General features: G+C 36.9%; 1 protein-coding gene across 2 annotated transcripts in view; it reads left to right on the top strand.

The window, feature by feature from the left end:
* The window catches only part of LOC149787513 (uncharacterized), a 45,330-nt gene that overhangs the window by 11,349 nt on the left and 19,166 nt on the right, over positions 1–14,815 (top strand). For both annotated transcript variants that reach the window (XM_089973636.1, XM_089973635.1), the window contains exons 3-4: positions 8,480–8,693; positions 13,015–13,297. In XM_089973636.1, coding sequence (XP_089829762.1) covers positions 8,480–8,693; positions 13,015–13,297 — 497 coding nt within the window. The remainder of the gene's footprint in view (positions 1–8,479; positions 8,694–13,014; positions 13,298–14,815) is intronic.

The raw sequence follows: 14,815 nt of genomic DNA, 5'->3' as shown, positions 1-14,815 counted from the left end.
AGCCAGTAATGGAGTCTCGTCTGAATAGAAGTGCCCCAAAGGGTTTCCAAACAGACAAAACCACCAGCCTTTGATAATGCTCTGTTGTGATTGTAGACAGGTAACATCCCACAGAATAATGTACTTGTTCAGACAGGCCCATGTAAGCGATCTACACGCTGCAGCCCAGTAAAATAAATAAATTTATTATATGCTCATTTTTTCACCGTTAACTTTACATTGTCAGAATCGTGCAGTATTACCCGATATTGAAACCGCGAGACAATACATATCTAGCATTCACGTGCATAAAGGAACTACTTTCTATTGTAAACAAACAATGGACGCAGACGCCAGCACTTTTGATTTGTACACAAATCATGTACACTCGCGTAAGATGCTCTTTACGTTGTGGTTGTTTAAATTTGTTTCTGAATGAACTAAAACAGATATTTCGTGGACTGCCACATACCAGCTGTTTTGGTACATTCCGCGTTGATACAATGTTACGGATTTAGGCTAGCTACATTATATAACAGACGCAAGATAAGGTCCTTACAAATAACATACAAATGACAAGTCATATACTCTCTTCTTTAGCTGGTGATAAGAATGACAAAATAAAATATACTTACAGTTTTACATCCTGAATTTTCTCAAAATGTATTTTCTTAGTTCTGCAAATCCGAATTACTTGAGCCTTTGTCATAGGTTTTCAATCTAGATTATACATTTCGAAATTGTCCTGTAATTTCGATGATAAGTGCAATTACATCCTCCTTACTGCATTAAAAATGAAATAAGTAATAAATTCCATAGCGTCATTTTGATAATTGCAATTGAAAGACTTCATATTTTCCCCACATTATGATTTCATACATTCAGTTACAGAAACAAACACATTTGCAATGTTAGTACGCTTCTCTCTAGCTTCTTCAATCCCATGTTTTTCATGTGGAATTGTCACATGCAAATCCAGTCCATAATCACGATATTTCCTAGAATCGTGAAAAATACCAAAATCTATTTATTCCAGATAAAATGGAAAAGTTGTTACAATGCACATTCACTCACAATATGACTCCAAATTTCAATTTTAACTAGACACACCATTTTCTTTCGAAAGTTATGTCAAGCGCACGATTAAGTTCAAATTTATCTGGGCGGAGTTATGTGCGCAGTACATTCATTTACGTTGTTTATTGTAGTGTATTTTGTTTATATAATTAAGCCTTAGGTAAAATTAAAAAATGAGCATACAATAAAATAGTTACTGCATTTGTATGGGAAAATATGAACTCGTTTTGTCGGAAGGATATACTTCACTCCCAAGGTCGTGCAGTATCCCATCCAAAAAACGCGTTCATATTTTCCCATACAAATGCAGTAACCTATAAGTACTGATTAGTAGCTAATATGTTTTTGATAAAATACTTGGTCTTTCATTCGACTTCCTCTGCCTGTAAATCCGCTTTGTTTTTTGTTTGTGGTCGTAATTGTTTGTGAGTTACCATTCCCGGTAGCATAGCTTCCAACTCAGCTGTACTGATTATTTTATCTTCAATTGCAACCGATTACAATTTACTGATCGTATTGAGACTGCTTTGTGTAGCCGCAAGTAATTCAGACATGAATGCAGTCACATAGAAATTAATTTGCTAGCACCACCAGAGACAACAGTGACTATCGAAATAGCTCCGACAATACTATTGATTTGTGCACCTACAATGGTTGATGTTGTCTTGATTCCAGTCACACCAAGCTCAGCAGTTTCCGCAAATAGCATCTACAATCAGCGTGGTACTCTTGGCTACTTCATTTTGAAGCTTTTGTTCCCCTTCAGTTATATTTTCACGTCGTCCAGTCTCATGACCACGTGCATACGGAATTCGCACATCCCCTTCTATCCAGTTATTTTATTTTACTGGCACAACTGTCATGCAGTTATAAAAAAATGTATGCCTCCGAAATACTTAGATTTACTACGATGTTGCATTTTCGTAGTTTGGCACCCCAGTCATATAAAACACACTGATTAGGCTAGAACCTTTAGTATTGAACGATCCTCTTTTTCCCAATAATTGGTACCCGAACAGAGCATCCTTATTGTTGAATAACAGTTGAGATCGTTCTCTTCTCATTTTGGTGAATGTTGGTTTAATATATTCGTTGGTGAACTTAACCAGAGAGAATATATCGGTGAATGCCACTTCACAATTGTAGAAACAATCCCAGTGTGTTCTTACACCTGATTATGCCGCTAATGCTTCGGCATTTTCATGTGCACGTGCGACGATTACAAGCTGACCTCGAGTTAGTTGTGGTACATTAGGTTGATTCCAGATAGCAATTTCTAATTGACCAGCAACATAATTATTTGACAGTTTATACGAGGGTTTTGTTACAACACTTTGACTTGGATATTTCCTCGAGAAGTGTAACGAAATTGTTATCGATGGTAACATACGCTGATAGCTGATCTGTGCTAAATTCCGCAACTTCATCACCGCGGTCTACTAACATGTACATTGGCATAACTCTAATGTTAAACACAAAAACCAAAGACGGCTACGTACCCATTTAGATAAACGATAAGCGTTGAGTGCTTCGAACTGAATTTCTGCTTATAGTGCAACTGTGTAAAAATTTACAAGAGCGCTCTTTGACCTGCAAATTGTTGATATTACTGGTAGAAAATCAGCGTCTTAATGTCGCTTACCATTTATCAAAATTCTAATTGGACCCCACGTACCTTTTTATCCAGTTTTGATAAACAATTATGATGCAGACTCGCGCACCTCTAAAATGTGACGTTTAGGTCTCTCAAAAGCATATCAGTAAGAGCACCTAAAATAAGTCGACCTTTTGTAAGACTTCTTTACCAGAGTTTGCCTCTCCTTCGTTGATTAATATTCCCATAATTATACTCCATGAAGTTATTACGCGTGATAGTGCAAGTACATCTGTCCATTGCTGATCCACGCGTTTTGTTTTCTTAATTTGTTCATGCACGTATTGTTTTGTTGCAGCTATAGTATCAATATACTCTTTGACAGAAACAACCAACACCCCGCTGTCTCTGATTCCACCGTTCTCGGTGAGCTCAAACATATTATTTTCCACAAAGTTGCCTTTGCGCTTGACAATATTCTGAATGTCTTCATTAGACTTATACAGTCTGCCAGTGTGATCTTCAAAAATCACAAGTTCACATTGGGCAACGGCAACAACAACTTTGCTGGTAAACAAATCCGTCTTGGCGGCAGATTGCTTCAGATCCACATCAGCACTGTGTCCTCGAGCTGAATAGACCCCGTAAATGTTAATAAACATTTTTTGTATAGTATCACACGTACTTTAATGTATAATCTATAGGTGTTTGCGTGGTCAGTAAACGCTCCAGGGCATGCAATGCTTCAAAGACAAGATGAGCACATATGGAACCATCCAACTGAGTTTGTACTGGTAAATGTGAATAAAATGGTTATCGCCCACCAGAACCCCGGAATAAATAACTAGCAACTTAAATTTGCGACGCAAGTCCATACAAGTCAAAATACAAACTATGTTGAGGTGTTACAACGTATGCGACCCTGTGAGTGACAGGGCCTGTTGATGATTACAGATATACGATGACAGGTTCACGTGTGCGTGGACCATCGATGCAAGTTCATCTCGGATATAAAACACCACGAAAATATTTGATCGACTTTGCCATCGCAAGTAAATCAAGATTGGTCAACGGAAGGATCAATGACGTAATATTCTTAGAACGGGTAATCGAATACCTCTTCCCGAGGGTATTCGAAGATTCGTGGTTAGTAATGAAAGGCTTCTTCTTCCCAGAGGCAGCTCCGACAGCCCCTGACGTTGCAGCTTTTGCAACGGCTAGAGTCGTTGATGTCAGCAATGCTGGAATCGCTGTAAGGAAAGGAAATATTCCACCGGTCTTTTGCATTTGTGTCACCTCTGACTCGGATAATTTTAATATCACTGAGGTGTTTTATGTTTGGCTGCATTAGGCTGAACATGCTGTGTTTGGGTAAACAACACTGGAACATTTCCTTTTAATTGTGCCGGAGAAAGTTTTAGTGTGATCCAAGAATTTTGTTTTTATTGCGTTTTTCACAAGATGATTTTCAGTAAGGCCGACTTTCCCTTTGTGATAGGATATTACTAATAAAATACGTACCAGGTTCAGTTATCAATTTCTAAGAATTTTGTACAGGTTCATCGATCACTCTCATTCGGCCATCAACAAATTCCAACAACAATGTTCTGTCAGAAAGTTTCATAGCATAGCATTGATAACTACCACCAGCATTACAAACACGTGCATAACAATACACGTCAACGTCGAACTTCCTGAACCACCCCTAGTGTTCCATTGAAAAGTAATAAATCGGTTATAACGTACAAAAGTCTTGTTAATAAATTTGCAGACCCGTTCGAACGTTTTGATACCAGTTCATGTACAACCACAAATTGCGATATGCACGTGCAATATGAGGAATGGCATTTGTATAGTTAAGCTGACATTTTTTCCAGAGGGTTCTTAATGGCCGTTTGACCGCCAAGAAACTTCAGTTAATTTTTAGTTATCAAATATCATTTTACTCTGTGCCTGGACATTGTCTCGCGCTGTAAATCGAAACGCTATAAGCACATGATGTCGTGCAGTGAGACCATGCTGAATACTTATTTGCCAAGTAAACTGCCCCACAATATAAGTTGGTGGGCATGCGTCAGTGGTGTGTGAGAGTTACGACAACGTTGAAAAAGTGGTTCCCGACTGCATAAAGGATAACAAGCGAGAGTCAGTACTCAGTGAAGGAGATAACACAGTCATCCCCAATGCTAATGTAACTAATGCAAATTTGCCAGCAGCAGCATCTGCATCACGCCAGTTTGCATCGTGGAAGTTGCTTTTATGAAACAAAGTGACTGTGTCTTTGGTTCTAATAGAAGCTGCGAACATATCTGCAAACCCATACATGCGACTAAGGGCAATTGCACACGAAAACCTTAATGACTCACCAATGAGTTGTGATCGACTCCAAAGTTGAAATTAGGATTAGGAAACGTTAAGTGTTCTACATTTGCATCAGCAGTGGCTTCATTATTTTGAGGTCGTCTAATTATATTCAATCTGTGATCTGCATGTTCATTAGCGTCTTTTACATACATCATAACTGGGCTAGATGTTATAGTGTAAACATCGCTGTATCTGGCGAGTCTGAGAATTGCTGTAGCCACGTCAACATTGTCCATAATTTATTCGATCTCCTTTCCATCCATGGAATAACGTGCACTGTTAAACAACGCCATAATTTCATTGCTAACAATCCCACAAGGGTATTGGCATGTAATTTGTATCTTTGTCACGTATCAGTTTTTCCTCAACTTCTAAACATTCCTCACATGAAAGGTAAAACCTAGACGTGTCTAGCTCGACATGAGTGATACTGTAAATCTCACTTGCATTGATCTCCTTACACAAACGCTCCCATGTCAAAACCCATACATGCGACTAAGAGCAATTGCACACGTTGAAATTAGGATTAGGAAACGTTAAGTGCTCTACATCTGCATCAGCATTGGCTTCATTATTTTGAGATCGTTTAATTATATTTAATCTGTGATTTGCATGTTCATTGGCATCTTTTACATACATCAGAACTAGGCTAGATGTTATAGTGTAAACATCGCTGTATCTGGCGAGTCTGAGAATTGCTGTAGCCACGTCAACATTGTCCATAATTTATTCGATCTCCTTTCCATCCATGGAATAACGTGCACTGTTAAACAACGCCATAATTTCATTGCTAACAATCCCACAAGGGTATTGGCATGTAATTTGTATCTTTGTCACGTATCAGTTTTTCCTCAACTTCTAAACATTCCTCACATGAAAGGTAAAACCTAGACGTGTCTAGCTCGACATGAGTGATACTGTAAATCTCACTTGCATTGATCTCCTTACACAAACGCTCCCATGTCAAAACCCATACATGCGACTAAGAGCAATTGCACACGTTGAAATTAGGATTAGGAAACGTTAAGTGCTCTACATCTGCATCAGCATTGGCTTCATTATTTTGAGATCGTTTAATTATATTTAATCTGTGATTTGCATGTTCATTGGCATCTTTTACATACATCAGAACTAGGCTAGATGTTATAGTGTAAACATCGCTGTATCTGGCGAGTCTGAGAATTGCTGTAGCCACGTCAACATTGTCCATAATTTATTCGATCTCCTTTCCATCCATGGAATAACGTGCACTGTTAAACAACGCCATAATTCCATTGCTAACAATCCCACAAGGGTATTGGCATGTAATTTGTATTTTTGTCACGTACCAGTTTTTCCTCAACTTCTTAACATTCCTCACATGAAAGGTAAAACCTAGACGTGTCTTGCAGTTGCAATTATATTTTTTTATTGATTGGGGTCTCTAGCTCAACATGAGTGATACTGTAAATCTCACTTGCATTGATGTCCTTACACAAACGCTCCCATGTCAAATGCTGGACCAAACACCTATTTGAACTGGGCCATTATACAGATACTATTCATTATTGATTTTCTTTACTTCCGCACAAATCCACTCCCCATGGCCAGATTTGTAATCACTGAATCGGACAATCTCTGTTGAGTGGCCTCGTTAATGATTTTACTAGCTGCAGGCGACGTTGATTGGGTTGATGGTAATATTATTAGAACCTCCTTTAATAGTGCTCGTGTTAATAATCGCCATATTCGATTGCCGACTGTGAGTAAAATTGTTTTAATCGATCCACAGCGACATTTTTAATACTATCTACAACTCGCACTGCAACTTGATTAGCAATCGGTGCAGTGCGTGATGATAATCCCGTAAGTACTTCTGGTGCACTCGTTCAAAATCCACGAACAACATCACCAAACCCAGTTCAATAATGTCATGTAGGCAGGTTTTCTCGCATTAATAAACACAACAGGTCTTACACTTCCACGCACGACTATCATTGCTATTGTTTTTGTTGTTGTTATTATTATACTGTTTGTTATTATTATTATTATTATTATTATTATTTAATATGAAGTAGAGTTCTAATGTATAGTTATGTCATTAATGTTCTACTACGCAGATCAAAATCGTTTCCGTCTTGGCCTATAAGATAAAAACGAACATGGGTCCCCATGGCAGATACACAGGTGCTGCGCGTAACCGATATCAAATCACATGGTTCCCCGGTTGCTGAAAACCCAAACAGAATATAGTCCTGTACAACTACGCTTGTCGTTTGGACCTGCTTTCATGTCTACTACTGATGGCGTCACAGGTTAAATTAAACCAGGTCTTTTGAGGTAATTTTCACAATGTCAGGCCCGATATGATATCCAGTCCCTATAGGCACTGCACGCAAATGTGCATACTTTCGGGAAGATCTTTAAACCAGCCAAGAACTGTTCTCAACGGCGACTATCCAATGTTAACTGAATATTGCGGAGATAACGGAGATAAGTGTGTGCTCATGTTCACGAATATCAATTTTAAATTCCTTGCCTGACAATACCGAATTCTTTGTCGGACCTCACCATCATTTGAGGTAATATCGTAGGCGCCTATATGAAGTTTAATATTATGCCAAGTGGTACCATGGTCTGATGAAAACAAAAATGTGCTTTTTTTTTTGCGGGCAGACCACTAAACGGTTGAGTATGGGTATTAGGCCAACTGTAATAAACTCGCAGCGATTATAGTGCGATCTCAAGTATGCTTGAATCCCCAGCTGTCAAAGGTGCAGAAAAACACATTGAATAATGGTCGTTTGTCCTATTGGGATAATGACCACGTAATTTTCTAAGTCACTTGTGATTTCTGTGGTTTTGCTTGAACATACTCAGTCGCTTCAATATCAATAGCAAATGCTAGACGACGACGAAAGATTTTGTGTATATTCGTCTAATACCTCAAGGATATCCGCTTTTCTTGCACCTCTGGGTATCCGAATACTATGCCCACGTGCAAAATTTCGTCGTTGTTTTACCGTTGTATTTTGTTGGTGATTACTGCTGTTGCTGGTACAGTGACAACCGGTTGTGGTGGTGATAGTTATTGATTTAGTATGAATATTGGTTTCAGTAATTAAAATATGTTTGCGTTTCTCATACGACTTGGTATGTATATGTCATGCTGTTGTGTGAGCTGTTTTAGTTCTTGCACAGTTGGCATGTTCGTGCTAAAGCGGAGGGTGAAGTATTTTTCCAAAAGAGAAATATTTCGATGGCTTGCTTTATTTTTGCTATTTTGTCAGGATCAGAAACTTCAATCGCTGGTTATTATTTCATTTTTTTCTGTTGTATTGTTTTTTGTTGTGGGATCTGTTTGTACATGGGCAGCTACAGGTGTGTGTATGTATATATATATATATATATATATATATATATATATATATATATATATATATATATATATATATATATATATATATATATATATATATATTGCAGAAAATCGAAGGAGCAGTTCAGCATCGGCACATGCTACGACCCAGACAGAAACATGTAGAAAGAATGTTGAAAAAGATGTTGGAGTTCAAACTGACCTGACATATTTTTCTGACGATTCAGCGCTGTCAGCTTCTTTCGTCTGCCTAAACTGTCGGAGACATTCATGCTCTAATACAACATATGGTTGTGAAGAATATGACGATGGCATGTCATTGTAAGTTCTCGTGTTACTCTTACTGTTTCAACTATCTTCTCCTGAGATATATTGAATATGTCCAACAGGACATAGTAACTTTGAACAGGTGACAGAACGCATGAAACAGTGAAAATCTCATCCGCATTAGCTGTGTAAGAAATTAAGTTCTGATAATACAATATACTGGAAAGACGGATTATATCGTTTTATGGCACTTGCTGATACAGGAGACAACAAACATAGACACATAGATAGTTTGATAGTTTCTATACAATTTGGCAGATGGGGAAAATGATAAACCCATTCATTTGAGTTGTCTTTCCTCATTATTCTTGCTTCATAAAGTTATGAAAAAAACGAAATAATTATAAATTTCTACTTATACAAGTATTTTATTATAATAAATCTGGCACAAGATTTGAAACGGTTTTCCTGAAACTTGAACATGCGAGTAAACTTACAACATATCATCATCTGATTAAAAGATAAACGAAAGTAGCAACACGACGAAGAATAACCTGTTCGTTTTAAATTTTACTTGAATGTTAATGGACGCATTGTCCTCTCTCAAAATAGGTACTGATCTGCATGCATCATAATTACTTTGTCTGGAGGATCTATCTATAGTTCGTTTTTCATAGCAACGCATTGTGTATTTGTCCTATCTGTAGCTCAGTAAGTTTAGGGTAAGAGTCATCAAATGTAGTACAAAAATACCTAATTTGTTTTAAATATTTTAAATACTTCGTGTGAAGCGAATTAAGTACTTTTAGCAACATTTAATTACGCTGACCTAAACATTTATTGTGTTACTGATAGCAAACATTCGCGATACTATGTGTAGCGAACTATAGGTGCATAATTCCTACAAACTGCATTTTTGCAATATATATTCTATTGAACTGTGAAATGGTCATATTCGAACTGTGGTCAATACATGTCTTTAACTGCATGATGTTCCTCTCCATCCCTTTCTGATGTCTACAAACGGCTGTGTTATTTACCCTTCTTTCAAACTCGAAAATAAGATTATACCCTCTCTCTCTCTCTCTCTCTTTGTGAAGAATTTATTTTCCTTACAGACGCAGACTTGTGCCTAATTGGAAGAGGTACATCTAAGATGGCAATTTACTGTACCAAAGTTTCTGCCCAAGAAATAACCTTGATAATTTGCATATGTGAGTTATCTACTATCCAACACTCATTCACCCAATATTCAGCGTCTCTAACACCCAGTCATATACTATCCAACACGCCGTCTGGAATGACCATCAGCCATTTATCTACTATCCAGCATCCAATGATAAACTATCCAACACGCTTTTGGAGTTACCAGCACCCAATTCCCTACTATCCAGCACCAGTTATCTACTTTCAGAAATACCCAGTTATATGCTACCCAACGTATAGTGGCCTTGTAACAAATATTATCCAATACCCCGCATGTAAATATTCAATATTGTGTTTGGAGTAACCAATACCTATTCATCTACTGGCCACACATTGTAATATACCAAAAAAGAGATATACAATAGAGTTTCAATTTTTTAAAGGCATACTTTCGTATCCTCCTTTAATTTCCTTATTATCAGCGTTATCTCCGCGTAAGCTTCCTACCATTCCTTTTTAAACAATATTTGATATTTTAAGCTTCCTACCATTCCCTTTTAAATAATATTGTGATATTGTAAGCTTCCTACCATTCCCTTTTAAATAATATTGTGATATTGTAAGCTTCCTACCATTCCCTTTTAAATAATATTGTGATAGTGTAAGCTTCCTACCATTCCCTTTTAAAACATATTGTGATATTGTAAGCTTCCTACCATTCCCTTTTAAATAATATTGTGATATTGTAAGCTTCCTACCATTCCCTTTTAAAACATATTGTGATATTGTAAACTTCTTACCATTCCCTTTTCAATAATATTGTGATATTGTAAACTTCCTACCATTCCCTTTTAAATAATGTTGTGATATCGTAAGCTTCCTACCATTCCCTTTTCAATAAAGTCACCATGTGATATTACTCTTATAACCCATATAAATCTGATAATTCTATTACAAACCAGTCGGATTAAATTCAGATCTCAGCGGTCTTACGTGGAGATCTAATGCACACCGATAAGAGGTTATGTTCTGTTTACCTTGGTGTTTTCCAATCAAATCACAACTTTCAAAATTTTGAAAGTGACACACCTCATTTTGCACATATCGTTACTAACGATAACTCTACTCAACATTAATGTGTAACGCTTTATCTGATAGGCTGCTAAACATAATTCTACATGGAGTTCCAAGGTTGGCCAAAGTATTAACTTTTTTCGGGTCGGTAAAATATCCAAGTAGAAACTGACCAATGTCTCAGCAGCACATATTCTAATGAAGAAACTGATATTTACTGTTGACTTAGCAGACACTTAATTTAGGATTCTTAAAGTAAGTCAATACTGTCTTTAACTGCGTGTTTGTTCTTCTCTCCATCCCGTTTGATATCTACATACAGCTGTGTTATTTACCCCTCTTTCAAACTCGAAAACAATATTATACTCTCTCTCAATCTTTGGTTTGCCACCAGAATTCCATCCAAAACAAAATTGTAGCAGAGCGAACTGAAATTGGGTTAGCAAAGGTCAGTCATGGGATTAAATATGTGCTAGCGAAAAGTAATTTTGTAGTAAACTGGAGAACCAAATCCCATTCATTACTGACCCTGGATATTTCAGCAACAAAAGTTTCTGCCAGTGTTTATGATGCGAAAATAGGTAACCGTTAGTAAGAGAATTAAATCTAGGGTATAAAAAAACGAAAATAGTATCACAAATATAAAACCCCATTTAGTACAATATATAATTTACAAGGGATATGTTGTAATACACTTTTCGGATTGTAAATGTAAGCCAATCCTTGTAAGTGTGTGGTATTCTCTCCGCTCTCTTGAATGTCTACAGAGGGCCATTTTTATGTGTGCGTATCAAACTCCTAAGCTTTTATCTTCCTTCACTTTATGTGTGATAGTGTATACGCATGTTTGTATATGTGTTAGTACTGCTAATCATTGGCTAGTCGATGGGTATGTGTTGGTCACTCATAACCGTGTGTTGGATAGTGAATCTGGGAATTGTACATTCAAGTGTAATTTGAAACGGTTACCTCTCTCTCTCTCTCTCTCTCTCTAAATATAGAGACATCCTCTTTTTAAGAGAATACACTTGTGCCGTTTCAATCTGTAAAAATGAGGAACCACGGCAGAACTTTTCCTTGTCAGAGATTTATAAAAAAAAAAGTACACTTATGGAGAAACTCCAGACTATTTTTCTCGAGATAAAAGTGAAACCACCTATTTTATCCGGAAGGGTCCGGAAGGAAAAGATCCTTTAGTACATGATAAAAGAGAGATAAATGGAAATACACCTGTTTTCATTATCAGGGAAAAGGACATTTGTTTACATAGCGTCTCAAGAAAGCGGAGAAAACAATAAGAAAAGAAATAGCAAGGCGGTTCAGAAGCGTAAGAAGAAGAATAAACAGCAGAAGAAGCAAGTTCATCAAAGAAATCAAGTCAAAACAAACAGAACAGCTGAATAAAACATGCCAGTGAAGAAATTAAAAAGAGCAGGGCAGTAAAATAAGAAATTTTCTACTTCTGAGACTAGTCTATAAATGTCTTGGCGATTGGTATTTTGAGAATATAGACACAAGAAAAGCAAACATAAGTGTCTCTGTATCTTGATTTTCCACAATGGGTAAGATACTGAACCACTTTATAAGAATCAAATATTTTGCACAGACACTCAATGCACAATGTACAATGTAGCTTGAACAGAAAAAAAAATAGTCAGTCTTTAACAGATTTAACCCTCGTTTCAAGTACACACACGTCACATTTCACTCGTACGATAAATAAAATCAAGCACATCTCTAATGAAATAAAAAGATATTGGATAAGGCAAGTCAATGTACTAAATCAAATGTAGCAAAGCGTTAGAAAATCTTGCGTATCATTTCATTCCATAGGAATAGAGTCACTCTGCAGTTTTGAAGACTGACCGAAAATACTATCTTCGTAACAAGTACAACCATTCTACGTGCGATGGACAACTTTGATGTATTCTATCGTTTTAAAACATTTAGACAAAAATGTCAGAACTTTAAGTAAAGCTTAGATCCGAGCCAAACTTCGACTTAGTTTGACAGTGTCCTGGGTCCAATATTTGTAGACGCCAGCAGTTGAGGTGAATGAACATTAACCATGGCCATCGTTCCAATTTAATGCAATCAGTTTAATGCTTTATCATCATTACCAGGCAAAACATCATTATCATTGTCATCATTTTAGGCAGAGGGCTCCAGAAGATGAATATGGGTATACTCGTTTGATGCCTAGAGATGAAACGATTGATCAAAAACGCACAGAAGAAGTCAGAATCAGTAGAGATGCAAAGTCAACGACCGATGCAGAGCCACGGGACAAAACATGGCTTGTCTGCCTAACCCATGTCATGTCTGAACGCACAGGTACCTCTTCTGTTTCCGTGGATATGAACCACCCAGATTTAGCGGCACTAAAGGAAGAGGTGAGGAAACTAGAGGGATGGCGACCAGATGTCAATGAATCCAATGTAAGTAATACCAGCCAGGTACTGTGTTTTTTTCTCTTATAATCTAATCCTGGGATGGCCGTGTTTCTGCTAACAAAAGCACTAACAATTATTGTACAGTGAGAAACTTTGAGTCTCATATGTTTTAAACGTGTTGGTCTTCTAGGCCCTTTCCTCTTCATATGAATCCTAAGATCGACATATCCTTCTCGGATGAAATACTTTGCACTTATTTGCCCAGTTGTGAATACATAAATTCGAAATGGTCTTTCTTCCAGCTGGCCTGGAAAATAATGACGGCTTTTCCAAGCATATCAGTTTGACTTCCTCGATACATTATGGGCGATCTGTTTTCCATTTTGCATTTCAGTACGATATCATAGTCGTATAGTTAGCATATCTTCCAAAAACATGCATTTGTTCTTTGAAACCCTATGTTGAAAGACATTTACTTCAAAAGAAGAGTAGTCGTAAGATGTGGCAAAATAATAATGTTTGATGTGGCAAAAGGATAATGACCCGGCAAAAGTAGTTTGATGTGGCAAAATAATAACGACCCGTCTTTAGACTCGCCTCGAGTTTCCCAACACCTTATCAACTACGTTTCAATTCTACGAAGATGTGGAACATAAGATTAAAAATAAGGCTCAGCTAAAACGATATTACCAGGCACTGACGTAGATACTATAATTTTTCCCACCATTTTAATATATAAAATTTTTTATTACCCACCAAGAGAATAGTTCGAAATCCTTATCGATCCGTCTATCCAGTTAAGCTGTGTGTATGTGTGTGTGTGACAGTTTCTCATAATGTTGTTTGGGCATTTGTGTTCCGTTAACTTTTATATTTTCTCTTCGAGCTGTTCAAGTACATGATATATATAACGAACAGGGCGAAACTAGTATCTAGCTAGCCTTAGCGCTTTCGACTCTTTAATGAGTCCTTTTTATTGTATTTATCTTAATCAATCCCACACACACGTGACACCTTTCGAATTTTGAATTGTATTGAAACTAACAGTTAAATGCATTGTTGATCATTACATTTTTTATTACATTTAAGCCAAAAAAGTCTTTGTGAGGCGTCATATATATATGACCCTAACCCTCCGGCTCTTTGTCATGTTACAGTTTAGAACCAAGATAGAAGGGTCTCGTAACCATTGTGGGAATTGCTACAACCAATCTAACTTTGATTTTGTTTCACTGGATATGGACCTTAATTGTAAGCTATTTATTAATGGGTGTGATAAAGATATTTCTCGGAAAATGACATGTCCGTACAAACTCATAAACATGGATATAGCAGTGACTTGAATATGTCACCTGATCCATATTGTACTGGTAGAATAGGAATCTTCTGATACCGGGAAAATGCTTTTATTATATTGCCATTTTTTTGCACTTTTGTGGAATTTACTTCTGTGGCGATATTTCAAATTTAACTAAATATATTTTATTATTTGTTTTTTAAAAAAATAAATAATTTAAACTCATTGGTTGCTTTTGATTGATGTACGATTGTGCAAGCGATGTC

Source organism: Sinohyriopsis cumingii, chromosome 11, assembly GCF_028554795.1.
Source record: "Sinohyriopsis cumingii isolate HCF-2022 chromosome 11, ASM2855479v2, whole genome shotgun sequence".
NCBI classification, from domain to species: Eukaryota; Metazoa; Mollusca; class Bivalvia; order Unionida; family Unionidae; genus Sinohyriopsis; species Sinohyriopsis cumingii.
This window is presented reverse-complemented; position numbering and strand designations above follow the sequence as displayed.